This window comes from Pelodiscus sinensis, chromosome 13 (assembly GCF_052426305.1).
Source record: "Pelodiscus sinensis isolate ZL-2025 chromosome 13, ASM5242630v1, whole genome shotgun sequence".
Classification (NCBI taxonomy): domain Eukaryota; kingdom Metazoa; phylum Chordata; order Testudines; family Trionychidae; genus Pelodiscus; species Pelodiscus sinensis.
The window spans coordinates 22104084-22132080 of NC_143064.1; the positions used below are offsets into that span (position 1 = coordinate 22104084).

General features: G+C 44.3%; 1 protein-coding gene across 2 annotated transcripts in view; it reads right to left on the reverse strand.

Moving 5' to 3' along the window:
• Window positions 1–15944, reverse strand: part of DCX (doublecortin) — a 134049-nt gene extending 118105 nt beyond the window's left edge. Inside the window, exons 1-2 of one of the 2 annotated variants that reach the window (XM_006136203.5) lie at window positions 15636–15944; window positions 13694–14084 (exon numbers count right to left, since the gene is read on the reverse strand). In XM_006136203.5, the coding sequence (XP_006136265.1) occupies window positions 13694–14057 (364 nt within the window). In that variant the 5' untranslated portion in view covers window positions 14058–14084; window positions 15636–15944. The remainder of the gene's footprint in view (window positions 1–13693; window positions 14085–15635) is intronic. The other variant, XM_006136205.5, reaches the window with a different exon arrangement.
• Window positions 15945–27997: the final 12053 nt, after the last annotated feature.

The window sequence follows — 27997 nt, forward strand, 5'->3', positions numbered from 1 at the left end:
TTCCCCAGACATAAAGAAATGTAACTGCAACAACCTTGGTGTGGTTTGGTGGCAGGAACTCACAGTTTATCAATTGGCATGATGAAAAGAAGCACAGAGCAGCCACGGAGAGTCAAAAACAAAAGCAGTGAGCTTCCTCCTGCCCCCTGGCCTCACACCTGCTAAGGCTCACATGTGTTGAAGTTCAAGTCATATTGAATTCATTATGAATAATCTTGAGCATTTTTCTTTGCAGGGTGGTAACTGAACGCATGTTCAGTACTGCAGCTAGGGCTCAGATCCATTAAGATATAAGGAGCAGCCATTTTGGTGCAGTCACAAATTGAATTCCAAATGGCAGCCCCACAGCACTGAACACAATAATCTCCTTGTATCAATGAATGATAAATCCATGGTGCCAAAGAGTCACAGGATTGCCGTCTCTCTATCATGGCACTAGGCTAGTGCAACCATGGGCTGTATGTGGGGTCCTACAAATTCACAGCCATGAGAAACGTGTCACATACTGCAAAATATGGTCTTTTGTGGGGTTTTACCCTACTATACAGATTTCATGGGGGAGACTGGCATTTCTGAAAATTGAGGATCCTGACCCAAAAAGGAAATTGCGGGGGGGGGGGCGTCACAAAGCTATTTTAGGGGAGGTTGAAGTATTGCTACCCTTGCTTCTGTGCTGCCTTCAGAGCTAGATGGCCAGAGAGCGGCGGCTGCACACCACGGCTATGTCTAGACTACAGTTTTGTTGGAAAAATGGCTGATTTTCTGACAAAACTTGAGTTATATCCACACTGAAAGCATGTTCTTTTGACAGTAAATCGAAAGAACAGAGGACTTTTTGCGCAATTGGTAATCCTCGTTCTACGAGAAAGAAGCCTTTTTGTGAAAGCTCTGTCACAAAAAGGCTTGTGTGAACGGGGAAGAGAGTGTTTTTTCGGAAGAAGAGGGAAGAGGAAAAAGCACAGGTGCCCTGGTGACCATTCTGTCATAGCAATCACTGCTTACATGAGAGATAGCATCCAGGCAATCCGGATGGTATCTTTTGAAAAAGCGCATCGCTTTTTCAATGCACTTTTGCAGTTTGGACACTCCCTTTCGCAAGAAGTTTTTTTGGAAGATCTCTTCCAAAAAATGCTTCTTATGCATGAAGCCTGTAGTCTAGATGTAGCCCAAGAGCCCAGCTCTGAAGGCAGCACCCCAACAGCAGCAGTGCAAAATTAAGGGTGACAATACCATACCATGCCACCCTATCTTCTACAATGCTGCCTTCAGAGCCGAGTGGCCAGATAGTGGTGTCTGCTGACTGGGGGTCCAGCTCTGCAGGCAGCAATGCAGAAGTAAGGGTGGCTATATCATACCATGCCTTCTTACTTCAGCATTGCTGCTGGTGGTGGTTCTACCAGTCTCCAGCTGCCCAGCTCTGAAGGCAGCACTGCCACCAGCAGCAGTACAGAAATAAGTGTAGCAACCTTGCTACAATTACTTTGTGACATACCCCTCCCCCCCCCACTACCAGTGGGAAATTATATATTTAAATAGCTGAAATCATGACATTTATTATTTTTTAAATCTCCTGCCTGTGAAATTGACCAAAATGGACTATGAATTTGGTAGGGCCCTCGCTATCTGGACCATGTTGCCAAAGTGCTGTAGGGATGGACACTCTAAACATGATGCCAAACAGCTAAAGTGTGGCATTACAGCTTTCATAACATAAAGCCAGGCCAAAGATGTGCTTCTTTTGTCATGACAGAGTGATTTGATTTAAAATTTCAAAGTCAAGCCTAATAGGGGTACGTCTACACTGCAACACTATTTCGAAATAATTAGTGCTATTCTGAAATAACTTAGTCCCCGTCTACACAGCAGTCAGTTATTTTGAAATAGTGTCAAAATACTGTCAAGCTGAAGGACTTCTGACTCTGCTTCCTGTAACCCTCATTGTACAAGGAATAAGGGAAGTCGGAGGAAGAGTGCTTTATTTCAAAATAAGATATGCAATTGACGTAGCTCAATTTGTGTTGTTTATTTCGAGTTAAGCCCTGCAGCGTAGATGCACCCTTAGTCATAATTACTGCATTTTCCATTAGAAGACATGGTTCTATAAAATTTAATTAGTCCACTATGGCTTTAAATTAAGCAGAGCTTCCTTTGCAGTTAAACATTTTTTTAAAAAAGGAACACTAGGCTTGAGGTGAGAGCTTTGAAATGTAGAGGCTACCAGCTAAACTGTAACCTAGCTTGACAATCTCCCTTTAATAACAGCTAATGATGGCAGAGAGTCACCTTTTCACAAAAATAACTTCTCATTTTGCACCTGTTGGTTAGGTAAGTCCCATAAATTCATGCACAAGTGGAGAAGCTGCACTGAGGCTTTTTGAACATTTAGCTGCCGAGGATTGTTCCAATACATAGTCTCTTGTGGGCTGAGGCCAGCTCGTTGGTGTCAGTGGTTTTCTGTTGCTTTGACGACGTCTCCAGCTCCTTTGCATTTACTTATAAAAGGAACCTTTTTAAAAATGAAATTTTAGGGTGAACTTTTTCTAGATTCTCCCACAAATCTTTAGTTTGGGAGTAAGAGGAGCTCACTGATCTTGCATGTAAAATAAGACAGTCATAAAACAAGGGGAGCCAACAGCTTCTGTGGGGAAAGGTGGGGCAAGGCTCCACGCACCCAAAAAGGGTAGGACCTCAGGCTTCAGGCGGAGCCAGTGGCAGCCAGCCCTCAGCATCACTCAGAGCGCACTGTGTCCCTCCCCCACAGCCCTCAGATCTGCACAAAGCTCATGGCATGGTGCTCCACCAGTGATTTGAAGGGGCCTGTGGCTTGGGCCACCTTTGAAACGCCGGTGCCCAAGGCAACTGTCCTCTTTTTCCCCGTTGGTGAGCCTGCATATACCAGTAAAAAGGATATGTTCCATACAGCATTTCATACCACAGGACCCCAAAGTGCTTTACATCCTACATCCGTGGTCACCAACCAGAAGATCGCAATCTACTGGTAGATCTCGGAGGCTCTAAGAGTAGCTCTTGAGCCCTCTTTGAACTGCGCGCCTGCGCAGTACATTTACATTAGATTTCCTCATTTGAGGAGCAACTACTCACTGAGCAACAGCACAGGTGAGTAGCTGCGAGGAGTGGTGGGAATTTTTTTTTAAAGTAGCAGTATAAGGATTGGGGATAGCAAGTGATGGAGAGGAGGAGGAGAGAGAGGGTGGGGCTTCAAGGAAGGGGCGGGGCAGTAGATCTTGGCTTGGTCTGTCATTTAAAAAGTGATCTTGGGTGTAAAAAGGTTGGAGACCACTGTCCTACATGTACCGGGGTCCTTCTCCATGTCAGTTTTGGGGTGGGACATAGTCCTTTTATGTCAGCAATAGTGGGGAAAAAATCAGTGGGAATGCAGAAGTAATTTTAGTTATTAGAATGTAAACATCCAGGCTATGTCTAGACTATATCCCTTTTCAGAAAAGGGATATAAATTAGACGTATCACAATTGCTAATGAAGCGGGGATTTAAATCTCCCGTGCTTCATTAGCATAAAAATGGCTGCCACTTTTTTTCAGCACGGAGCTTTGTCAGAGAAAAGTGCCAGTCTAGACGCTAATCTTTCGAAAAATAAAGCCTTTTCCGAAAGATCCCTTATCCCTCTTGAAATAAGGGATGTAGTCTAGACGTAGCCCCATACTAAGGTGTTTTTTTCCCCAGGACATCAACTATGTACACTAGCTCCAAAGGTACCAAAACTTCCTTCCAATTAATTTAATACTGAAGTAAATTGCATACACACCACACAGGTGTTTCAAAATATCTATTAACACACCCTCAATTCCAATGTGCACTAATCTCTTTATAAAACATAACACAGATTGTCTGGGAATCTTTCCTCTGATCACTTCAAAGCTCTGGTCAGGAATTAAAAAGGGATCTTTCCTGGATATTATGGGCTAAAATAGTTTTGACGTATTTCCCCACATCATCTATACAGCCCTAGAATTTCTCTCTAATGAAACCAGATGAGAGCAGCCAAAATCCTATTCAGCCTCTGGTGCATGCCTGATTTCAGATGACTGTTCTGTGGTATAGATCACAAACATGAACCCTTTGGATATTAGTTCAGGCAGCAGCAAAATGTCATGTGCTAGTGAATTCAGGGGCATTCAAAGGTTATATACCTGATATGGGGCAGCACTGAAAGTCTGCTAAGCCTGAAAGAGAAGGGAAATTTTGCAGCAGACACATGCTTAATTTCTACAAAAAGTTGTTCTTCTCAAATCCTAACCAACCTACAATCTGCATTTACTATCTCCCAGTTCTCATCATGTTTACTCTGTGCTAACTTTTCAGCTGGTCACCCAGGGATCTTTTGTACAAATGAAACCAGCTTCTGACCAGAAGTGGCATGAAATACAGGTCTAAGCATTAGGGTAGGCGACCGTGGAGCCTAACCCGCACCATAAACTAGTCAAAGACAGATCACTTTCCAAGGGAAGGAAGATTCAGCAAAAATGAAGGAACTGGACAGGAACTCAGGAAATCTGGATTCAGGCCTCAGCTCAGCCACTGACTTCCTTGGTGACCTTGGGCATGTCTCAATCTCTCTGTTCCTGAGTTTCTCATCTGTAAGGGAACATAATAATCTGTGTAGATCAGGGCTACTCAACACACGGCCTGTGGGCCATATGCGGCCCGAGACCCGTTTGTTTGTGGCCCGTGGTGCGGTTTGGATCTACGAAAAATAAGTCAATATAATAGTCCTCTCTTGGTATGTGGTTTAGTAGGTAAATTCCTGCTCTGTCATTGCTCATTAAAAGTGCTGTCATATGGGTGGAAATCAGGTAAATATTGCATTTTATTAATATCAGCAGAACTAACTTAAATGGGGCCTGTGTGTTGTGTAGTCTTGCCTTCATCTTTGTATTCATGCCCCTCAGTGTGAAATAAGCTATTTGCATATATATTTTCATGTATATATAGCCATACTTAAGTTGTGGCCTTCTGTATGTGCTATGAGTATCACTGTGGCCCCTGGGGCTTCCAAAGTTGAGTAGCCCTGGTGTAGATTGTAAACTCTTTAGGCAGGAACTGTCGCTTCTCATGTTTGTACAGTGCCTAACAACAATGTGGTGCCCAATCCGGTTGGTGCCTCGAGGCACGGCTTTAGCATCCGCATAATGGGGTGCCCAGGAGAAAGGGCAGTAGACTTTTCAAAATGAAACAAACCATACACAATCTCCACTGCACTAAGGTTAACGCAGCTTCTATCAAAACCCAGCCCCTCCTTTCAATGGAGAAAAAAATGTTTAATCAATGCTTAGGATGGAGCTAAGGAAATAGTACCTCACTTTAATAGGCTTGGTAGAAAATAGAGCCTCATAACAGACTAAGGCAGCCAACTACATTGTACAGATACTAGAGTGAATCAGTGAATCTAGCAGGACTTCGTATGACAATGTAAACAGCTCTCATGAAAACTAAAGTTCCTGAAAAAGGACTATAGAATAGTGTTATTTAACACCTTTCAGATCAAGGTATTCCACTGCAGAAAGCCTAGAGTGGAATCTTGGCAGTACAATGAAATGAGATTTAGATAGATAGGTTGCTCAGAGACTGTATTGCAATATGGGAAGGAATGTTGGCCAGACCACTAGTGTTATCCCATATTCTTTTTCCAAAATAATTATTTACTTTCTACCTGGAAAGCCACTAAATAGGGTCAGAAAGGGGTCTCAGTTTAATAGGCCACCTGGAACACCTGGAACAGTGCAGAAAACTGAGTGCTGCTTTGAGTCTCAGCAATGGCTATGAAACCAAACCCAACAGGTGGGCTTGAATCCACTGCTATCCGGCAAGGCACAGAAAGTAGCTATTAGCTGATCCACATTGGCATATTTGGGAAGGAAAAATAATTGATTCACTCACTGGTCAAGATCAAGGTTCACTGAATGAAACCTGCAATTACACTTGTGTATTCCAAAGCATGGGTTAATTATTAATTAACAATAATTATCATTTATATTCAGTAGCACCATAACGCTCCTCAGTGCCTAACAAACAGATGATGATATATTCCTGGTACTAACGAATTTAGAATGGAAACAAGCAATAGAAAGACAGGAAGCCGAGACACAGGAGAACAGCTCAGGATAAGAGGGTGTGAGGATTATGGATGGAAAGAAATGGGGAGGGACTGCTTGGGAAAATGGTGTTCAAGATATTTGGCGGAGGAGAGAGAGTAGTTGGAAGACAACAGCAGAACTCTCCAGGCACAGGAGACAGCATGATAAAAGGCACAAAGCTAAAAATAAAAAGGAGACAGAAGGAGGTTTAAGAGCAAGGAGGAATAAGATGAGGGGCAGAAAATGAGCCATTTGGGGGAAAGATTATGAAACACTTCCAAGCAAGGGCACCATTTCAGGAAGGCTGGAGGGCTGCAGCTGTACATGCAGGGATGTTGCTTGCTCTTTTCCCCCTTCCTCTCATTCAGGGAGTGAGGGAAAATACACATCCTGTGTTTTTTCATTCCTCTCACTCCTGGCTAGTGAGGGGAGGGGACAGAGGAATCATTCATGTAAGCTATGTACTTTCCCCTTGCTCCCTGATAGTCAGGGGGAACGGGAAGAAGAGCATCCTGGTAAATGTGGCTGAAGCTCCCCTTTCCCTCCTGAAATGACACCCTTATTTCCAAGGTGAGACAAAAGAGCTTGGGTTTAGTATGAAAAGAAATATGGAGTCAAAGGAGGCCCTTTAAATACATTAGGAGTAAAAGAAAGACAAAGGAAAGTGTAGGCCCACATTTTCATGGTGAAAGAAAACTAATAACTGAGAATACCAAAAAGGTTGATTTGTTTAATGCCTATTTTGCTCATCTTCACTAAAAAGGTTTATTATGACCAGATGCTTAGCACAATTACCATTAACAACAAGAGAAAAGGAAAACAAGTCATAACAGAGATATAACTGGTTAAAGAATATTTAGATAATTTAAATGTATTGAAGTTGGCAGGGCCTGATGAAATTCACCCTTACAGTACTTCAGGAATTCTCTCAAGTAATTTCAGAACTGTCAGTGATTATCTTCAAGAAGTCGGGGAGGAGAGCTGGGGTGCCACAGAACTGGAGAAGGGCAAATGTAGTACCTATCTTTAAAAAGGGGACCCAGGAAATTATAAACCAATCAGCCTAACGTCAACACCTGGAACAATCCTGGAACAAATTATAAATCAATATGTAAGCACCTGGGGCATAATAGGTTAATAAATCATGCCAGAGCAACCTAATTTCCTTCTTTGATACATTTACTAGTCTAGAGGATAGGATAGGAAGTAGTAGCTATGATATATATTTATTTTAGTAAGGTTTTTAACACAGTCCTACATGATAGTCTCATGGGCAAACTTAGGAAGTGTGGAAGACTCTCAAACTTTTCAGACTACTGTACCCCTTAGCAGAGTCTGACATGCCTTGAATACCCCCAAGTTTCAACTTACATGCTTACAAAATCAGACATAAAAATACGAAAAAGTTTTACAGAACACTGTTACTGAACGACAGCTTTCTCATCTTTACAATATAATTATATAATAAATCAACAGGAATATAAATATCGTACTTGCATTTCAATATGTAGTATATAGACCAGCATTTCTTAAACTGTGTTCCGTGGCACACCAGTGTGCCGTAGGGTTACCAGGTGGCTTCAAATAAAATACCAGACACACTTGATCTCAGATGGCAGGGGGACCGGCTGGGAGGGGAGCAGGGCTGGCCGGGAGGAGGTGTGTGTATCGGGGGGAGGGGGAGAACTGGCCGATGGGAATCAGGGCTGGCTGGGAGGAGAAAGGGAAGAGTGGGGCTGGCCAGGGTGTGGGGGGGTGGGAAGTGGGGGGAGAGAATCGACTGGCAGGGAGTGGGACTGACCTGAGCGCATGCAGATCCTGGGGTGCGGCCTGTCCCGCACACAATCCCGGCAAAGCATGAGTAAGTCTGGCCCCAGGGTTTCCATCCTGCCCCGGCCCCGGCCCCGGCCCCGCCCCCCCCCCCACATAGTTGTGTACAGCCTGGCTGGTAGACACACTCATGCAGCGTGAACGTGTCTACCAGCCAGATAGTACGCAACTACATACGGATACTCCTAATAATACCTATTTAAAAAATACTGGATATTTTATATGTCCGGTATTTTCTCAATTTGTTTCCTGGACAGAACCCTCAAATATTGGACTGTCCAGTCCAAAACCGGACACCTGGCAGGGCAGTCAGAGGTGTGCCGTGGAGAAAACAGAAAACATTTTGCTCTCCCGCAGAGCCCATATACAGCAGTTGTCCTTCCTCCCCGTCCCAGCCCGCAGGACGGCCCCTCTCCCACGGGGCCTCCGCTGCTACACAGCCTCCTCCTCCTCCATGTGTGCAGGCGGTAGCTTTTACAGTGGCTGCTGCTGCTGGGAGGGGGAGGGGTGGCCGGAGCTGAGGAGCCGCTCCTGGACCTCGATGTTTTAAAACTGCCACCTGCAGGGAACCTGGCTCAGGCACTGCCGCCGCCCCTCCCCACCTTCAGTGCACTTGTGCTCTGCTGCTCCCCTCCCCCCCAGGGATGCGCTTGGGCTCTGCTGCCTCCCCATGCGCTGCTGCTCTCTCTCCCCTGTGCCCTTCCACAGCCTGCTGGGGAAGTGGCAGAGTTTAATCTGGTGGGGACGGTTGGGGTTTCTACTCTCCCCTCCTTCCCCCTGCCCTGCCAGTGGGAAGCCTGGCCTGGTGCTGCAGCTGCGGCCCGCGGTCGGATTTAATACGGGCCCCCGCTTCTCCCGGCTCCCCGGTGTTCTTTTCAACTGGCGCGCGCAGCGCGCCGCTTCGGGCCGTGCTGCTGCCGCCGCCGCAGTCCTAGACCCTGCCCTGTAGGGCACGTCCGCAGCCCCGCTCCCCCGCTTGGCTGTGGGTTCGCCCTGCCCCTGGGCCACCATGAGGCCAGCGTGCCCTGCGCTCTCCGACCCCCCAGGCCCTCCGCTTTGGGGCTGAGAGTGTGGGGACAGCCCCCGCTTCCTCCCCCTCTCCTGGCTCCCTGGTGCTCCTCTGAACTGGCGCGCGCAGCGCGCCGCTTCCGGCCGCGCCGCCGCCGTCCATGGCGGCCGCTGCGGTCCTAAAGCCTGCCGTGTAAGGCACATCCGCAGCCCCGCTCCCCCGCTTGGCTGCGGGTTCGCCCTGCCCCCGTGAGGCCAGCGTGCCCTGCGCTCTCCTGTGCTGCAGTCCAGATCTCAGTTGCACCCTTCACATTAGTTTAGGCAAGTTTTTTTTTCAATTGAGATGAATACATTGTAAAATCTCAGTTAATGTCAGTTGGTCTAAATCAGTTATAAATATATTTGGACACAACATGTATAGTTGGTGTTATGTTCCTGTTCATATTTTTTGAACTTAAAAGTTGATAATATGTAATGTACTTTACAATGTTCCTGACATATATTTCAGCTTCCTGGATTTTTTTTTCATCTGGCCTTCAGATATGAAAGGCAGAGTGATTTAACACCTGTTTAGATTTGTCATCCATGTGACAAAATGAAAAGTATGCCGTTTGCAATAAACTTTGCATAAAATAGTTAATTTGCATTTAATTTTAATGGTTCAAAGAATGTCAGGCAAAATGGTTGGCCCTCACGCATGTTCACTTCTTCAAATCTGGCCCTCTTTGAAAAAAGTTTGGACACCCCTGCAGTAGGACGTCCAAGGTAGCGCACTCTTCCTCTGACTTCCCTTACTCCTTGTAAAATGAGGGTTACAGCAAGAGTAAGAAGTCCTCCAGCTTGACATTATTTTGAGATAAAATGAAGTATAAATAGGTAAGCATTAGTATGGTAGAAATAGATCTGGAGGTTATAGTGAATCACAAATTGAACATGAGCCAGTGATGTGATACAGCTGCTAATATCATTTGGGGGTAGTTTAACAGATGTATCGTAACTATCCTGCTCTACTTGGAAGAAACATTTAGTGGGACTCAACACAACAATTGTTTCCAAGTTCCACTTATGGCTAATATGTCAAACTGGTTTTTTTTTCTGGCATTAAATGGCACAAGACCAGTATTGCAAACAGATTTTGGATAGTTCAGCATTGGTTAATGTCATCCTGCATTCTAGAAAAAACATATTTATGATACCCCGATACTCCTGTGTACAGCACAGCCTTCCCTGATATAGATGTTATATTCTGCATTTTTGGTATAACACTTCAAACTAGTTTTAGTTACTTAGTATTTATGACAAAAGCTCAGTATTTATGGAGATTTTTGGTAACCATCTTTTTCAGGTTCTTGTTGCTGTATTAAAGGTTATGTTTTATAATACAGTGACTGTAATAATTTTTTTATTACATGCCAATTATTCTTTTATATATATATATATATATATATATATATATATATATATATATATATATATATATAGTTACCATTAATATCAGAGGTTAATTATATGACTGAAATAATTTTTATCCCTTTACTGACATTTTGGGTTTTTTTCCCTGCATGTACTAGCGCACAATCGCATAAGCAAGAAGCTAACTGCAACAATTATGTGAAAAATTACAGTCAAGTTCCTATGTAACTACATTATAATTATAGTTGCTGTAATATAAATTATCACCCATTAATGTTTCTTCTGTTTGGTGTTCTTCAAGCAGGCTATCCATAGTTATATTGGAACATGGTTATCATGGAGTAGTTGGTAGAGGCTATTAACTTTACATTTTTATTCATTGGAATGGGGATTCCTTTGTTTTCATTCCATTCAGATATATGTGTACATTGGCTGAGGTTCTGTAGTGTCGCTCTGCCAACTACATTTTAAATAAGTACTTGTTTTGCAAATGCACGTCAGCAGCTAAATCTTTTTTATTGCCTTTTTGGTGTGACACACCAAAGCCAAATTGTCATTGCCACCTGCTGTAATCTAAACAGTTAAACAAACACTTTTCCAGGAGCTGGGTAACATGCCTGCTTGCAGCATGGTGAAGCCAGTGCAAAATTATTTAAAAAAATAAAAAGGCAGGAAAATTTGCTTCTACTCCACCTCAAAAACAGGACATGTAGTAGATAAGCCAATGGAACAGGAAACACGATTTTTTTCCCTTTTTATGAAGCTATTACAGAAAATGGAAGAGTTATAATAACCTAGAAAAAGTTGGCTGGCACCATTCCTCTGGTGATTATTTTGGACATGCTGAAAGACAGACACAAAATATATGACATAATCATTAGTTTAAAAAAAACCCTCACACCTCCATCTGTTTGAAATCTGTTCTTAATCCAATTGTAGAAATAACATTGTATTATTCTATCACTTCTGTATCTTTGCTTATGAAGCACTAAGAGTAACATTACTTAGCACAGTACTTATTCTACTACTTTTTCATCCGGAGAGCACAAAGTGCATCATAAAGGCAAGCAAGTATCATATCCCAATTCTACAAGTGAAAAAAAATTCAAGTGCAAGGCATGGGTGGAGAGTGGAGCCCTCCTCCAGGTCCAACAATAAATTATGGGCAAAGCTCAGCACAGAACCAACCTCGTCCTGATGTGCAGGCCAGTGTATTGTTCATTAAACCTGTTGTATCCTAATAAAAGGAAGGGGCCTTGTGACTTTCCTACAGTCTCATCAAATGAACCAAAAGGTGTTTGCATGAAAATGCCAGCCAACATGCTTCCTAACAATATCAAATAGTGTTAACGTGTTGAATCCAGATAAGAAAGGACCAAGTGTCTGAATTTCTAATTGAGAAGAGAACACGTGAATACTGTGGATGTCCTTTACATTTATTATACACAATATGTCAACTGTAGACCTCCCTCCCCCATGACATTGCTCCTGGGAATGAAGTGAAGCTTTGACCATGTGATGATATTATTTCCTCTCCTGCCTTTAGCTGGCTTTGTCTCCAGAGAGTGACATCATGCAAGATGGCAGCCTATTGGGTCATAGGTAACTCATGGGGACAAAATAATTCCAGTGTACTGACAGAAAACTGAACAACCCACTCGAGTTCTGAGTTGACCAGATTTCATCCTGAATCTCAGTTTTAGAAACAGTTTGCAATAGGCTGCAATTCCGTAGATAACCAACACACAAACAGGCACAACGGCCTGCCACGGACACTGAAATAGCTTTTAATATCGCACACATTCTTGCACAGATACACACACTACAGAAATGCTGCCCACAAATCCCCAATTTACACACACACCCCTATAGATACTGTACACTTCCCTCCCAATGCACCAATACCCCTACAAACCCAGTACGCATCTTCCCCACATCTACAAGTATGCCCCTACACACACCGTGCACACACACCTCAATCCCGACACACCCCTACAGACTCACTGTCCACACTCCAATCAACAGACATGCCCCCAACCCAGAAACACACCCCTATAGATGCTGCACACACACACCCCAACCCAGAGACACCCCCCCACAGACACACACACACACACACACACACACACGCACCAACCCAGACACCCCTCCACAGACACTGAGCACATCTCCCCCTCAACCCAGAAACATACCCCTACAGACATTTTGCACATCCCCCTTCACCCAGAGACCCCCCCTCATGGACACACACACCAACCCAGAGACACACCCTCACAGACACACACACCAACCCAGAGACACACCCCCATGAACACTGTGTACATCTCCCCCTCAACCCAGAAACACACCCCCAGAAACATACATACCCACACCAACCCAGAGATACCCCCACAGACACTGCACATATCCTCACACTGCACACACACACTGCACACACACACCCCTACAGACACTGTGCACATCCCCCTCAACCCAGAGACAGGTCCTTACAGACACTACGCATATACTCCCACTGCGCAGACATGGCCCTGCAGAACTCACACACACATACCCCAGTCACACTGACACACCCCTACGGACACTGTGCACTGTCCTCTCCAACATGCAGACACGCTCCTATAGACACGCCTCCCCAGCACACAAGCTTGCTGCTTACATGTCCCTGCTGCACAGATACACTGCACCACATCCCCCTCAATGCAGAGACACACCCCTCTGGGCACTGTGCGCATCCCCTCACTGCACACAAAAGCCCCTGCAGACACGTTGCAGGCATGCCCTTCAGCACACAGACTCGCTGCTCACATGTCTCTGCTGCACAGACACTGCTCGCATCCCCTTCTATGCAGAGACATGCCTCTAGGGACATATAGCGCACGTCCCCTGCACCGCACACACACAGCTCAGGTCCCCCCAGTGCAGACATGCCCCTACAGACCCTGCTCCCCCCATGCAGATGTGCCCCTACAGACATGCCCATCACTGCACACACATTTACCAACCCAACCCTCCAGTCTCCATCCCTCACGCAGTCACGCAGGTACAGCCTCTTCGGAGGGACATACACACATTTTCTATCCAATTGCCTCACCTGGGCAATGTGTATTTTATTTTTATTTTTTAGGGCAATAAAACTCTCTACTGGCACCTTCCCAAAGCTCTGGATAGACATTCAATAGATACACAATACAGCTGACATTACAGCATCACCTATTGAACACCAACGAAATGTGGCCTTAGAGTCACATCTGAATGGTGCAGATTAATTTCCCCTCCTCCAGCTCCTCCTCACTGCACCATAAAGCAATCACCAAATCATGTTAATTACCTTCTTCCAGTTCATCCATGCTCCCAATCTTTCTGGTCCCATCGATGGTGTAGATGTAGCGAACTCCCTGAGGCAGGTTAATGTTATCAGACAGAGACCGGGTCAGGTCAGCCAGCAAAGCGTCAAAGCTTCGGAAACGGTCAGAGGACACGGCATACACAATCCCCTTGAAGTAGCGGTCCCCATTGCGATAGAAACGCACCTTCTTTGCTTTCTTCTCATTACTCAGCGCCTGTAAGGTCCGGGTTCGGTAGAAGCTACAGTGAGCACTGTGAGTGGGGCTGGGCAATCCATTCATACGTGAGCCTCGCATGTTTCTGGACGTCTTATCTCTTTCGTCAAAGTGTCCAAAATCAAGTTCCATAGTTTGGTGAACCCTAAAGATCTGAAGCTGAGTGGCAGGGAATGGGGGGGAGGGGAAGGAATGCAAATGAGATATTAGATTGATTAGGACCCAAATCTAGATAGAAATTACAAACACACAAAATTGTGGCTTTTCTTTGAATGAACAGAAACGGTTTATTTTCAAAGTGAGCTGTGTCCTGCCCTGATATAGCTTCATATCAAGTCTGGGGTTGGAGAAGGCAAGGTATTTGCCTTTTTGGAAGTGATCCACCCATTGTGGGTGGGTGAGGAGAATGCATTTTTAAATAGCTGTCTGGTTTTAGCACATTTAAGTCCCATGGAATTTTGAAGTAAATTTACAGTAAATTAAGACTTTGGACTGAAGAGCTACATGAAAATTACAAACAAACAAATGAAAATCCCACCCAAACAACAAAGGTTGACAATCAATTAAATCTGCTGAGCTTTGGGAGACTTCCCTGGCAGCAGAGAACAAGCAGATCCCAATGAGTTAGGTTTCAATCTGTAGATTTGCAGAAGGAACAAGAGTATCTGAATGTCTAAAATGAGAATCAACTAGGATTTATGAAAGAACGGCCACATGGGAGTAGCCAGTTTCTTTGTGACAGTCTGTTCAAAAAAGGCTAGCAATCAGATACTAAACTCCCCCCACCCAGCAGACCCCTCCCAGCCCATCAATCAATTCCTGACACCATCCTACATTTCTAAGAAGAAATGACTGAAAATTGTTTCATTAAAATGAGGGTTCAATTCAAGAGCCCTTCTTGGGTTTGTTTCTAGTGCCATTTAATCAAAAAGAAAAAAAATTGTCTTTTTATTTGTTATTTTATTCCCCCTACCCTTAAAGAAGTGTTTTAATTGTGGAAATTGTCCCTGTTGAAGTATTCACATCACACCACTGCAAGCACACCTTTCATTGTTCTGAGCAGTAGTGTATTACAGAGGGAAAAAAGATAAGCAGTTTTATGGGCAAAATACAGAGATTGGGCTGAGTTGGAGATCAGACCCAATGATCAGTGATTTTTTGTGTTCTTTTAAAATGGAACTTAGTACCAAAAGAACACCCCTATAAAATGGGAAACCTTGCAGAACTATTAATATGCAACTCACATATGGTAGCAGTGTGTTCATTCAAAACAGAAATGGGATTAAAATCCACTGGCTCAGCAGCCAGGTACAAACCCTAGGAAAAGCTGTTGCTATCATACCCCCACCCATCAGATTGTCTAGAGCCAGTCCCATTTTCAGTATTTTACAATGTCACCGTGACCTGTGTAAGATCTCATTATTGTCTCTGACATGTAGCAAAGCAGTAGTGGGTTATGCAGGCAGTTTTTATATAAGCACCCAGTTGCACATATTTTTTTCAGAAGTGCAAATTGTGACATCTGTACTTTAATGTCATGCAGAAAACAATGAAATAGGCAAGCAACTTTAAACATGATGCAGAGGTTTTAAGGGTTTCATTTGGAAACTGCAGATGCTGCAGTGTACAAAAAGAAAGAGGTTTCTCTTTTTCCTTTGTACATGACATCTGTTACTTTCTGCATGGAAATCACTCTAAAGCACTACTCACCGGTTTTCAGCTCGTAGGGTGGAGATGCTGAGAGAAAGAAAATCAGTCTCACTCTGCCTTTGTTGTCTGAGCTCCAAGCAAGAAATTCCTGCCTGGGTGGAAGAGATTCCTCCTAGGTCCTAGTGCCTTGTTCACCCCTTTAATGATAATTTAGCCTCAGTAGTTTTCACCCTGATAGCCAATTAATAGTTTAAAGTATTGTTTAAAACACAGACAAAAGAAATAGATTCATTCCCATTCCCGTTACATCAACAGCAGGGTAAAAATAGTTAATGGAACAAATCTTGAAGTCATCACCCTCTGCTTTTTTAGGCACCACTCCCATTGCCTTCATATGATCTAATCATCTGGAAAGCACTAATCATCCAATCATTGGGCCCCAGATGCAGTTAGGTTTCTACAGCAGCATGATAGGGTTTCAGCTGCAGTGTGGCAATGGCTGCAGTCCTATAACGTGCAACAAATTTTGACATGTGTGTCCAGAAAGAGGGGGGAAAGGAAGCCAGAGCTAACAATGGGCAGAGGAGCCTGATTCTTCTCTGATGTTTTCAAACTAGCTTATTCTGAGTTACACAAGTGTAAGTGAACTGTGCTCAATGGATCTGCACCTTTTTTGTCCTATATAATTTTTCTGTGTTACAGAGCATCAACTATGAATCTAGATTTGTTTAATGTGGATACAGGATCTAAACACTCAGTACCTGCCGTAAGTTGACCACTAATGAACAGGAGTTAGGAGGGAACTTCTCTGTAGGTAAACTTTTCCATAACTCTTCACTATAGGATGTCTTGCACCTTTTGCTAAACTGCCTCAACTGGTATTGGCCACTCTTAGGCTACTGCTACATTATGAACTTTTTCCGGAAGAGGAAATGCAAATGGAGCGCTCATTTGCATATTCTCTTCCGATACTTTTTGTGGAAGAGGTTTTTGTGGAAACAAGCACTGTGTAGATGGCGCCTTTTTGTGCAAAAACCCTCTTTTGTGAAAGATCCCTTCTTCCTCAATTTTTGAGATGGGATACTGGACTATGTGAACCACTGGTCTGAGCCATGAGGCAGCTCTTATGGCTAATCTAACTGAAAAGTTAAAATGTGGGTAGCTGTTCATAAAGTTATAATATGTACTTCCAGAGCAATTTTTAGAAATCTCAACCTAGTACCTCTGTTTCATTCAATATATGTCCAATTGGGATGTGAGGCTTTCCTGATAGTTGACCTGATTAGCCTTGAACTAAATATGGCCAGCTTGTTAATATCCAGACCAAATCCAGAATCATGAGTCCAAATTCCCATAAATTACACAAAGTTAAAGAGTTGAGTGATTTGATGTAAATCAGCCCAAAAGATTTGGTTCTGGGCAAATCCAAAACTATTTTTTTATTCCAATGCAGTGGACACTTTATGACAAAAGTAAAAAACTCTTTAAATTCATGTCATTTGAGCTCAAAACAACCAAGAGCTCAAAACAACCAACAATCCAGCGGCTGCTCTGAGGAAAGAGTTGGTGATCTGTGATGGGTGTCTGCACCACAAAAGCAACATGCTAATTCACACTTTGCTAGTGGCACTCTCAACACGTTCCAAACACTGGAAACAACATAATCTTTTCGCCTCTAAACGAGATATCTCCAAACCAAAGTAAAGCCACCTGTGCTGTGCCATTTCTGGACAGAAACACTGGCTTCTATCGCCAGTCAATCTGGTACATTCCACTGGTATCACAGTCCCATAACAACTAATGTTATAGACAAAATAAATTGGACACAGTCTCTTTGGTCAGTATTTTTTGTGCTTGTTTGTTTGCTTGCTTGTTTTGCTATAACTCCTGTAAATTACTGTATCCAGTGATGAAAGGCTATTCCTTCGTATGAATGTGGCTGTCATTTGTCTTTCCTGAATGGTATCCCTATTACAGCAACAGCACTCTGCAGGAGCCAGGTTGAATTTTCCTTCGTAAAGAGAAACAATCCAATCAGGTTTGCATTGCAGAATCAGGTTCCTGGCCCTTTCCGACATGGAGGCACTAGGAGCCTCGATGAAGCATTGGTGTGGACACCGGGCATTCTTGTGTTCTAAGACTGGCTCTTTCATTGGCTTCTTGCATGGATTTAAGCGATTTGCCATGTGCTAACTGATGCTCTGCAAGGATGTTAAGCTATTCGGTTTGATTCAGCCAAACCCTTGGTAAGGTTGCCATGAGTTTTCCCCATTATATAGTTAGCTAGAGCACTGGAGAGGGGTGGTGGAAATGAGGTCACAGCTCCATTCTCACAGTCTCCTTTTAGGAAACTAGTGCACCTGGAGACAATAGGAAAAACCAGGACCTGTGCTCCGGGGTTTGATTGGCCCCTGCACAAGATGGAAGAGGAGGGATGCAACTTCTTGAACCTTCCTCTTCCCTGCTTCTTCCCCAGCCTGATCCAGCCCTTTATGTATGTCTCTATGCTGCAGTTTACTCATCAATAAACTGCGGCTAGTAAATGTCTTATCTACATCACATAGTGTTGTGGAAATAAATTAATGCTTGTGAGAGTGTTCTGAAGTGACACGAGGTATAGGATGAGCAAAAATAAAGGCTGGAAGAACAGATGCTCTTCTTCTGTGATGCTTGAGTGCCTCAATAGATAATAAACCAATGATTCCAAATGGTCTCCTGCGTATAAGACACTCCAGTATGATGGGCCAACACCAAGTGCAAAGGCAGAGAGATAGAAACCCACCAGCCAATAGACTCATAATACCCCTCTTGTACTGATTTTGATTTAAATTAGGTGACACGGATAATTCTGAGGGGAGAGGCAGCTTCAGTGGATCACAGCTGTGTGCACACATTGCACTGAGAAGGGGAAGTGAAATAAAATAAACACACCTGCTTGGGAGTCCATTACAAGCTTGAAACACAATATATATCTCCTTTAAAAATGGTAAAATATTAAGCAAAGCCAGTATTCACACCAGCCTGTTACCATGCCCTTGACATGGACTCAGAGATACAACTGAGACTCATCCCAAATGATCCCTCAGATGATTCTATGGACCTCAAAAGCATTTTTTATTTGTTCTTCTTTCATCCAGCTACTAATGGGGAAACAAAACACCTCTGCAGCCACAGCATCAGTGACGATGAAGCGTCCTTGGGCAAAACTCTTTTGTCAGTTACACTGACGTCAATCCAGAGGAAACTCACTGATCTCCAGGGCTGAAGTAATACTTCTAGGAAGCCTAGGCGATTAGATTTTGTGGCGCCCCCTGGACACTGGGGTGGGGTCAAATATGAGGAGCTCAGAGTGTGGATGGAGGTTGTGAGTTGAGGCAGGAGGACGAAGATGGGACGAGATGAGGGCTCCCGACTGGGGGTGCAGGCTCTGGGATGGGCTGGAAATGAAGTGTTTAGGGTACAAGAGGGGGCTACAGGCTGGGACAAAGGGGCTTGAAGTTCATGAGGGGGCTGAGGACAAGAGATTGAGGTGGGGATGCACGGTCTGGATGTGAGTTACAGTGTTGGAGCTGACTCAGGGTTGAGGTATAGGGTCTAGAAAGGAGTTAGGAACTTTGGGTAGGCTCAGAGCTGAGGCAGGAGGTTGGGAGGCAGGGCGCTTACAAGTGGCAGCTCTGCTCTGGCTGTGGGGGAAGAGAATCAGATGGCTCAGTGAAAGTCACACTGCCTTGCCCTTCCCTGCAGGCACTTTCCCCTCCCCCCATCGCAGCTCCCATTGGCTGGGATTCCTGGTCAATTGGAGCTGCAGGGGCGGAGTCTGAAGGCAAGGGCAGCGCAGGGATGGAGCTTTCCCCAGTGCTCATGGCAATGTGGCTCCAGCCCAGTCAGGGAGCATGGAAGCACATGAAGCTGCCTACCCTCTACTTCCCAGCCAGGCAGGGCCTAAAAACATGCAGGGGCTTTAGTGCCTGCAGCCCACTGCCCCAGGGTAAGGGGGTCTCACAAAAAGTTCTGGACTTTTGGTGTTTTGGAGATCTTTTTGAGGACCCCCACCTCAGGCTGGGGCCCTGGGCTGTAGTCTTAAAGCCCTTTCTTAATCCAGCCCTATTGGTCTCAATGGAATTGTTCTGCATTTACTCCAGTGCAACTGACATCAGGGTCTGACCCCAGAGATATCACTAAGCACCCAAACTATGGCATATGAATGACAGACATTTCTATTAATGCCTTGATGCATCTGTGGGCCTGATTTGGATCTTGCTTATAGCCATTGCACATGGAACAATTCCATTGGCCTTGATGATTTTACTACTGATTAATACCAGTTTATGTTAGAAGAGAACGAAGCCCTATGTCTCCATCAGCTAAATCACTTTCGACAGGGCAAGTGATTGAGAAACCGGGACTGCAGCTGCTTCCTTCCTATCAATAAATTCAGTTAGATAAAAAGGAAGGTTAAATGTAGCTCCTCAGATTAAATTATCTGTTCTAAATTAGATGTATCGTCTTTACCCAAAGCAGCCAACAGTGGATCTTTCTGCTGTGTAATTAAATCTAGAGAGCGATGCTCCCTACTGAAGTTCTTTATTGCATTTTGGGGGTGAATGTGATACATTTGAAAGTGCAGGAAAGATCAGCAGGTCGGAAGCATGAAGTGATTTGCTGCTTGCAAACCTCCGCATAGGCCAATACCTCAATACAATGCACCTAAACCCCCTGATTTACAACCCTACCAGCTGTTCCAGCCCAATGCCCACACTCAGCTCAGCCAACACACCTCAACCCTCATATCCTTGCTATTCCAAAGAACTTCCTCCAAGCGCGATGCATTTAACAATTGGCGTCTGATTTAAACTAACAACTATCTGGGGCCTGTATGTTCTGGGTGAGGAATCTAGACAATTTGATAGTGCAATTAAAACTTTCACTGCTCATTGGCTTTTAAGAGGAAGACAGGCTGATATTTTCAAAGCAATCCATGGTACGTTGACATATGTCTTCCATTAATTTTATTTTTAAATCCCTATTACTTCTTTGAAAATGTCATACTTGAGCTCTTCTTTCAAAGCTTTTTTTCTTTTTATGGAAACACGAGTCTTTCAGAAGTAGCTGGTGGTTTTAGTTCCTCTCTAAGATGATTTTCCAAGGGTGGGGATTAAGCAGTTCATGAGAATAAAGACTCCAATAAAGACTCCATTTTGGCACTAGTCACTTTTGAAAGTCTCAGTCCTATAGCAAGAGCCACTAACATGGTTCTTCAAAGGAATAGCTTGCACCTGAAGGAACTATTCTTATAAGAGCTACAGAGTTTCACTCAATCCACTCGGATAATAATTGATTTGGAATTTGCAGTCTTCCACAACATAGCATTTGAGATTTCTTTTAATATCCCTACTTAGTGTCCTTTAAACATAGAGCTATGGCTTCCTGCCCATCTGGGGGGGAAGGGTGGAGAGATGTCTTCACTGCATTATTTACCCTTCCTTCGACCCCATCAAAACCTCCTGGGGAGACTGTTCAAGCCTTGAGATCAGTGAGTTTGGACAAATAGAGAGTTAGAACACTCTTTGGTGCATTGGTAAGGATGTTAAATATCAAGTAATTTACTAGTCGAGTAGTCGATGGAATTTCCATCGACTACTTGACTAGTCGATAGGCACTTCCGCATTCCTCCTTTGAAATGTACAAGAGCCCCAGCAGAGGCTCTTGTACATTTCAAAGTAGGAATGTGGAACTCCATGTACAGTCTGGGGCCAGGGGGAAGTCCCGCTGACTCCGGGTTGAACACAGGTGCCAGCTTTGAAATGTATAAGAGTCCCCAGTGGGGGCTCTTGTGCATTTCAAAGTAGAAGCTCCCTTGTGGACCCTGGGGTTAGTGTGGGACTTACTGTCCCCCGCTGACCCCGGGCTCCATGCTGCGTTGCTGCTCTGAAATGCCATGTGGAGCCTGGGTCATCTGGGGACTCCCCAGGTGATCCCGGACTCCATGCGGCCTTTCCCCAGAACCTGGGATCAGCTGGGGACTCCCCAGCTGGCTCCAGGCTCCACGCAATGCTGCCATGGCATTTGAAAAGAGCAGCACTGCACATCTGTTCCCGGGCTTAGCTGTGTGCCACAAAGCTGAGTCTGGGCATGGGCTCCATGAGGCACTGCCACTTTGAAATATCCTCTCTCCCCTCCTCCCCCACTTTGCTGCCTCTATCTGATAGAGGCAGAAAATGTGTGTGTGGGGGGGGAATCAACTAGTTGACTAGTCCTTACCATCCTTATGCATGGGTCACCGCTAACATAGGGGATTTCCTCTTGCATACTCTGATGGGGGCAACATCAGGTAACAACAGCTCAACTAGAGTCATTATACCATGGAGGCTGGGGAGTGCCAGGTATGGTAGACGGACTGCAGAGACACAAAGCTTCTGTACAGATGGTCTTGACCTTTGGCAGGTCCCTAGAGATCTACTTAGGTCTAGAGAGGTGATTACGTTATACAAATGCTATCTTCCCACAGTGGCTGGGGGAAAGGAGGTAAACCTCACTGCCCTGTAATAAAGTAATGGAAAGAACAGCGAGCACAAATTCCCTTTGTTGCCAGTCACCAGCACAGTATTAACTCACACAGGACACAATAGAGTCCTTATTGATTGGTTAAAAGCAGGATCATCACCCCATCCTAACCAATCGTGAGTGAAGCACTAAAATAAAAAGTGTCAACTAAGAAGGTGAATGCCTCTCAGGCTAGACTGCAAAGGCTCTTGCCCGTATTGAAGACACAAATCCCCCACAATTAGCAAATCCTTCCCTCCTCTCCAAGTTGAAATCAAGTTCCCTGCACGGTTAAAAAAAAAAGCACATTGAATGGTTAGATCTTGTACCAGGTCTTGAGTGTTGCCAGATTCAGCAGCTGGGTTACACAAGCAAAGTTCCATGACAATTTAATGGTAGCTAAAACCATGGCATTGCACTTCAAAATCCTGCAAGGTGGATTTGCAAAGCTTGCAGAATCCTATAGAATTCACGGCCTACATCACTGTGCAGAAATTGTCAGAATGCTGGTTTTAGCCGACCCAACTGCATGTGATCAGTCCAGTTCATACTGAATGGATATCCAGAACATTCATTTTCCAGGACAGCCTCATCTTGATTGTATTATACAGAGTTCAGAAAGTTCTGTGAGCTCCATGAATAAAAAAAGCCTCTCCTAAAGTACAGCATAATTTGAAATTATCCCCTGAATGCATGATTACCAGACTCTTACAAAACTTCTGCGGAATGTAAGATGGATTTGAAGGATTCTTTCCTGAAGAAATGTTAAACAAAGGACAGGAAAATCCCACCAAAGCCATCAGAAGGGATCATGTCACACTCAGGATGTAAATGCAAGATGCTTCCCCATCTAACAGATTCTCTCTGCCACTTAAGCACCATCAGTCACAATTTTGTAACACTGGTAATGCATTCTGAATAATGAGGCCTTAACAACCTTTTTTACAGCTAAGAGATCATGACAAAAGGCAAATATAGAAATGCATTTATTATTACAAGAGATCTACTTACATCTCCAGTAATACACATCCTTCTACCCATACACAATCACAGAAAAGCTAGGTCTACACTGTGGAGCTATTTTGAGATACTGGAAGTATCCCAAAATAGCTATTCTGCATCTTTAAAACAGCCTGTTATTTTGAAATAGATTTCGAAATAACAGGCACGCTATTCCAGCATCTCTGTAACCCTCGTTCCATGAGGGTTAAGGGATGTTTCGGAATAGTGCCTTATTTTCAAATTTGGTGGTGTGTAGACCACGCCAAATTTCAAAATAAGCTGTTTTGAAATTACCTCGAAATAAGCTAAGCAATTTTACGTAGCGCAAATTGCGTAGCTTATTTCAAGGTAAGGGTGCAGTGTAGACACACCCAAAAAGTCCAACAAAGGTAGCTGAGGTGGTCACATTCATTATTCCTGGCAAATATCTTCTACAAGACAAAAATCAGGAGCTTTCAAATGAAAAATGACATATTAGCATGTCCTTCACTTTATCCAGATCATTGCTAAAACTGAAACAAAACCAAAGGGCCCTTTTTACTACTCTAGACAAATAGTGGTATGTTACAGCATGCTGGCATATAGTCTATGGCTTCAATCATTGTTGCATGGCATGCTTCTATCACAGTTTCTATAGGACAGCAGTAGAGATGGGTTTGAACCAAAGACTTCAATCTAAATTCACCTGTACTTTGAGGGTCTTACAAATCTGGTTTCTGTTCTGATTTTAAGTTCAGGCTCAAATCAGTTATTAGTATTCATAGTAGTAGCATGATATTAATACCAAGACCGAGGTTCTATTGTTCTAGACTCTGTTCAAATATATAATAAGGAAAAAGTCCCCGCCCCAAACTACTTACAATCTACATACACAAGACAAACAAGTATGGGAGAAAGGAAGGAAAATTCACGTTAGAGGTAACTGAGGTTAAGTGAATTGACTAAGGTGTCTCAGATCTCCTGAGCCCCATTCCAGTGCCTTAGCCACCAGCTCAGCCTTTCTTTCACCAATCAAGAGAGGAAGATGTGCAATGAAGTGGACCAATCTCAGAACTGGGAGCCAGCAGCTTGAGTGTTAATTCCCACTCTGAAAATGATGCTTTTCTGGCTTTGGTGAAAGACTTATTATTCATTGCTTTTGACCCCTGATACTGCACAAAACTAGAAACCAAACTGTGCCTCAGTTTTCCCACCTGTAAAAAAGCAAATAATAAAAAAGTTGCCATGAGAACTAGCATTCTTAACATTTAGAGGAGATGTGGCTCCCGGCTTGCCTGGATCCAGCGCCCGAAGCTCAGGGTTCCCCGCCCAGTGTTGCGCAGCCCACTGGTGATCCAGCACCACCACCCGCTGCAGGGCTGGAGCACACAAAATCTACTAGGCTGGGTCCCCTTCGGCACTGGTGTGCAAGGGGAATGTGGGGAAGTGTCTTTCTCCTTTTCAGTCAGGGTCCACATCAGTGAGGGTTTTTTCCCCCTTTTCACTTGTGTGTGGCCCCCAACTGATTTTTCTGTGGGTCAGTGGCCCCCATCCCAAAAAAGGTTCTCTACCCCTAATTTAGAACAAATTTTGTCCAAGTATTACAAATTCCTAGTAGGTGGAACTCCCACTTGGCTCCAGAAAGTATACACTGGATAAGGTCCAATGTATCCCCTTTCTGAGCATTGCTCTTATTTTTACAGGAATAGCTTGGTTGTTTTTTGGGTTTCCTAGCAGATCTGCATTATTATTTCCCCTTAGTCCCTTCTGCCTCCAAATGGCTCTTACCCCTTCATATTCTAGATTGTGGAAAACTGGACCCACCTGATATAATCCTAAACTAAGAATACTTCAGCATTTCCTTCAGGGTTCAAACTTCTGACATCAGGTTCACTCAGTAAATGAACCCGTCATCCTTACTCAGGTGCCAAGAATGCTATCACCCTGTTATAAACCCTTATAAAATCCTTTGCAAATGTTGGATCAGCTCCAGTAGTGATGTGTATGGTGGTGTAAAATTTGTAAGAGCTACTAGGATGATCAGACAAATGCAGACCTCACCTTATGAGAGGAGACTTAAGGTGCTTGGCTTATCTAATCTAACAAAAAGAAGGCTGAGGGGAGACACGAGGACTCTCTATAAGTACATCAGAGGTAGAGAAATTACTTAAATTAAGAGCCAACATTGGCACACAGCAATAGATATACACTGGCCATCATAAATTTAGGCTTGAAATTAGATAAAGGTTTCTAATCCACAGAGGACAAAAGTTTGGATACAGCCTTCCAAGGGGATTAATGGGATAAAAAAATGTAATCTGTAAACTGAACTTGATACATTTATGGTAGGGAATGGCGTTATGAGATTACCTACAATAGACGATCCAGGACTTCTATTAGCAAAATATGTCCAATAGTTGAAGATTAGACACTAGCAAAGGAGTGCTCTGAGTTATTACAGAGACTTTTTTCACAGGTGTCTGGATAGTGGGTCTTGCCTACATGATATGGGTTCAGCTGATTGCCATAGTTGGGGTCAGGAAGGAATGTTCTTCCGAATGGACGAGATCCTGAAGGGTTTTGTCTCTTCCTGCAGCGACGGGCTGATTTGAACTACAGTAAATGGTGAATTCCCTGTAACTTGAAGTCTTTGAGGACTTTAGTAATTCAGCCATAAGTTATGACCCTACTACAGGGTTGGTGTGGCCTACAATGTACAGGAGGTGAAACTAGATGATCATGATGGTCTCTTCTGGCCTTAAAGTCTATGGCTGCATCTAGATTGGCACGATTTTGCGGAAATACAGTTAATGGAAAAGTTTTTCCGTTAAAAGTATTTCTGCAAAATAGCATCTAGATTGGCAAGTGCCTTTGCACAAAAGATTTGCTTTTGTGCAAAAGCATCTGTGCCCAGTATTGACGCGGTTTTGCGCAAGAAAGCTCCGGTGGCCATTTTCGCCATCGGGGCTTTCTTACGCAAAAAATTCCTGTCCCTGTCTACACTGGCCCTCTTGCACAAGAACACTTGGGCAAGAGAGCTTTTTCCAGAATGGTAGCGTCAGAGTTCTTGTGCAAGAACACTGACAATCTTACATTAGATCGTCAGCGTTCTTGCGCAAATCCTCATGGCCAGTGTAGACAGCTGGAAAGATTTTGCGCAAAATCTTGCCAGTCTAGATACACCCTTAGGAGTCTGTGAGCTATTCACTTACTGATGTGTGAATGAGTGGTGTAATTTGCACAGTATCAGAGTTTAAGGTCAAGAAGGGACCATCAGATCATCTAGTCCGAGCTCCTGTTTATCATAGGCCACCCCACTCCTCCAGCACCTACACCCTACACCCAACAACCAAAATTAGACCAAAATATTACAGCCCACAGGAGATTTGATTGAAGCCAGAGGAAGAGAAAAGGAGAGACCAAGGTGTACTAGTAGTTGAGGCCAGTGAAATAATTGAATGAGATATGCCAGCTAAACTAGGCAATTAACTTGCACTTCCAAGCTGCAGAGGAAGGTGAGAAAACCCCATGGTCTGACCTGAGGAAAATCCCTTCCCAACCTCACAAATGGCAATCATTTAGACCAGGGCTACTCAACTTGGGAAACCCCAGGTCCACAATGATGCTCACAGCACATGCCAAGGGCCGCAACTTAAGTGTGGTTGCATATACATGCAAATAGTATGCAAATATATGCAAATAGCTTCTTTCACACTGATGGGCATGAATACAAAGCACTTCCCACAATGCCCCAGCACTTCCTCCCCGGGGGCTAAAAATGCTGACACCATGTGCCCATCTGTTCCAGCCAGCCCATCCGCTTGTGTCTTTCAGTGCTCACCCCACCTGAGAGGCACCTCGCCATTGTGGACTGTTTTCCCAGTGGAGGCCATGTTCAAAGGATCCCACCCGCAGGCTGCATGTTGAGCCTCATGCAAACCCAAAACGCACTGTGGGCCGCAAACAAATGGGCTGTGGGCCGCATGCAGCCTGCGGGCTGTGTGCTGAGTAGCCCTGACTTAGACCTTGAGCATCGGGGAAAGAACTAGCCAGCCAAGCACCTGAGAGAGAGAATGTTTTGGTGTCACATCACAGCTTGGGCCTTCTCCATCTGGAGTCTCATCTCTAGCCACAGCCATTCCTGATGCTTCAGAGGAAGAAGATTTAAAAACCAAGAACAAGGGGAAAAAAACCCCACAACAACCACCCCCAACCATCAGAACACAGGGGCCCGCTGAAATCCCAAAGCTGGAGTTTTTAAGAACATGAGAGACAAACTGGGACTGAGCTCCCAGGTTGCTGAGCTCTGCCCCAACCATCACAAGCAACCCCATCATGCAACAGATAGCGGCAGCAAGAGGAGCAGATGAGAGGAGCATTGCCAAGTGGCTCGGAGCCCGGGATCAGCTGGGAACTCTCCAGCTGACCCCGGGCTCAGTGCAGTGCTGCTGCTTTAAAATGCCAGGGGGGAGCCTGGGATCAGCTGGGGACTCCCCAGATGACTCCAGGCTCCATGCGGGTGCTTCCGCTTTGAAATGCCCAAGGACTTCCCGTTGGCCCTGGGCTCCACACAGTGTTCCAACTTCAAAATGCACAAGCACCTCCATTGGGTGCTTATACATTTCAAATGTGGAATGCAGAAGTGCCTCTTGATTAGTTGCGTAGTTTATTTTGAGTCCATTTTGAAATGGCTTATTTTGTAATTTGGCACTGTCTACCCAACGCCAAATTTTGAAATAACCCGCCATTCCAAAACGTCCCTTACTCCTCATGGAATGAGGTTTACAGGGACATCAGAATAGCAAGCCTATTATCTTTCAAAGGTATCCCGAAATAGCACTGCAGTGTAGACGTAGCATAAATGTGTGTGTTTATTTCTGTCTCTCTCTACACACACA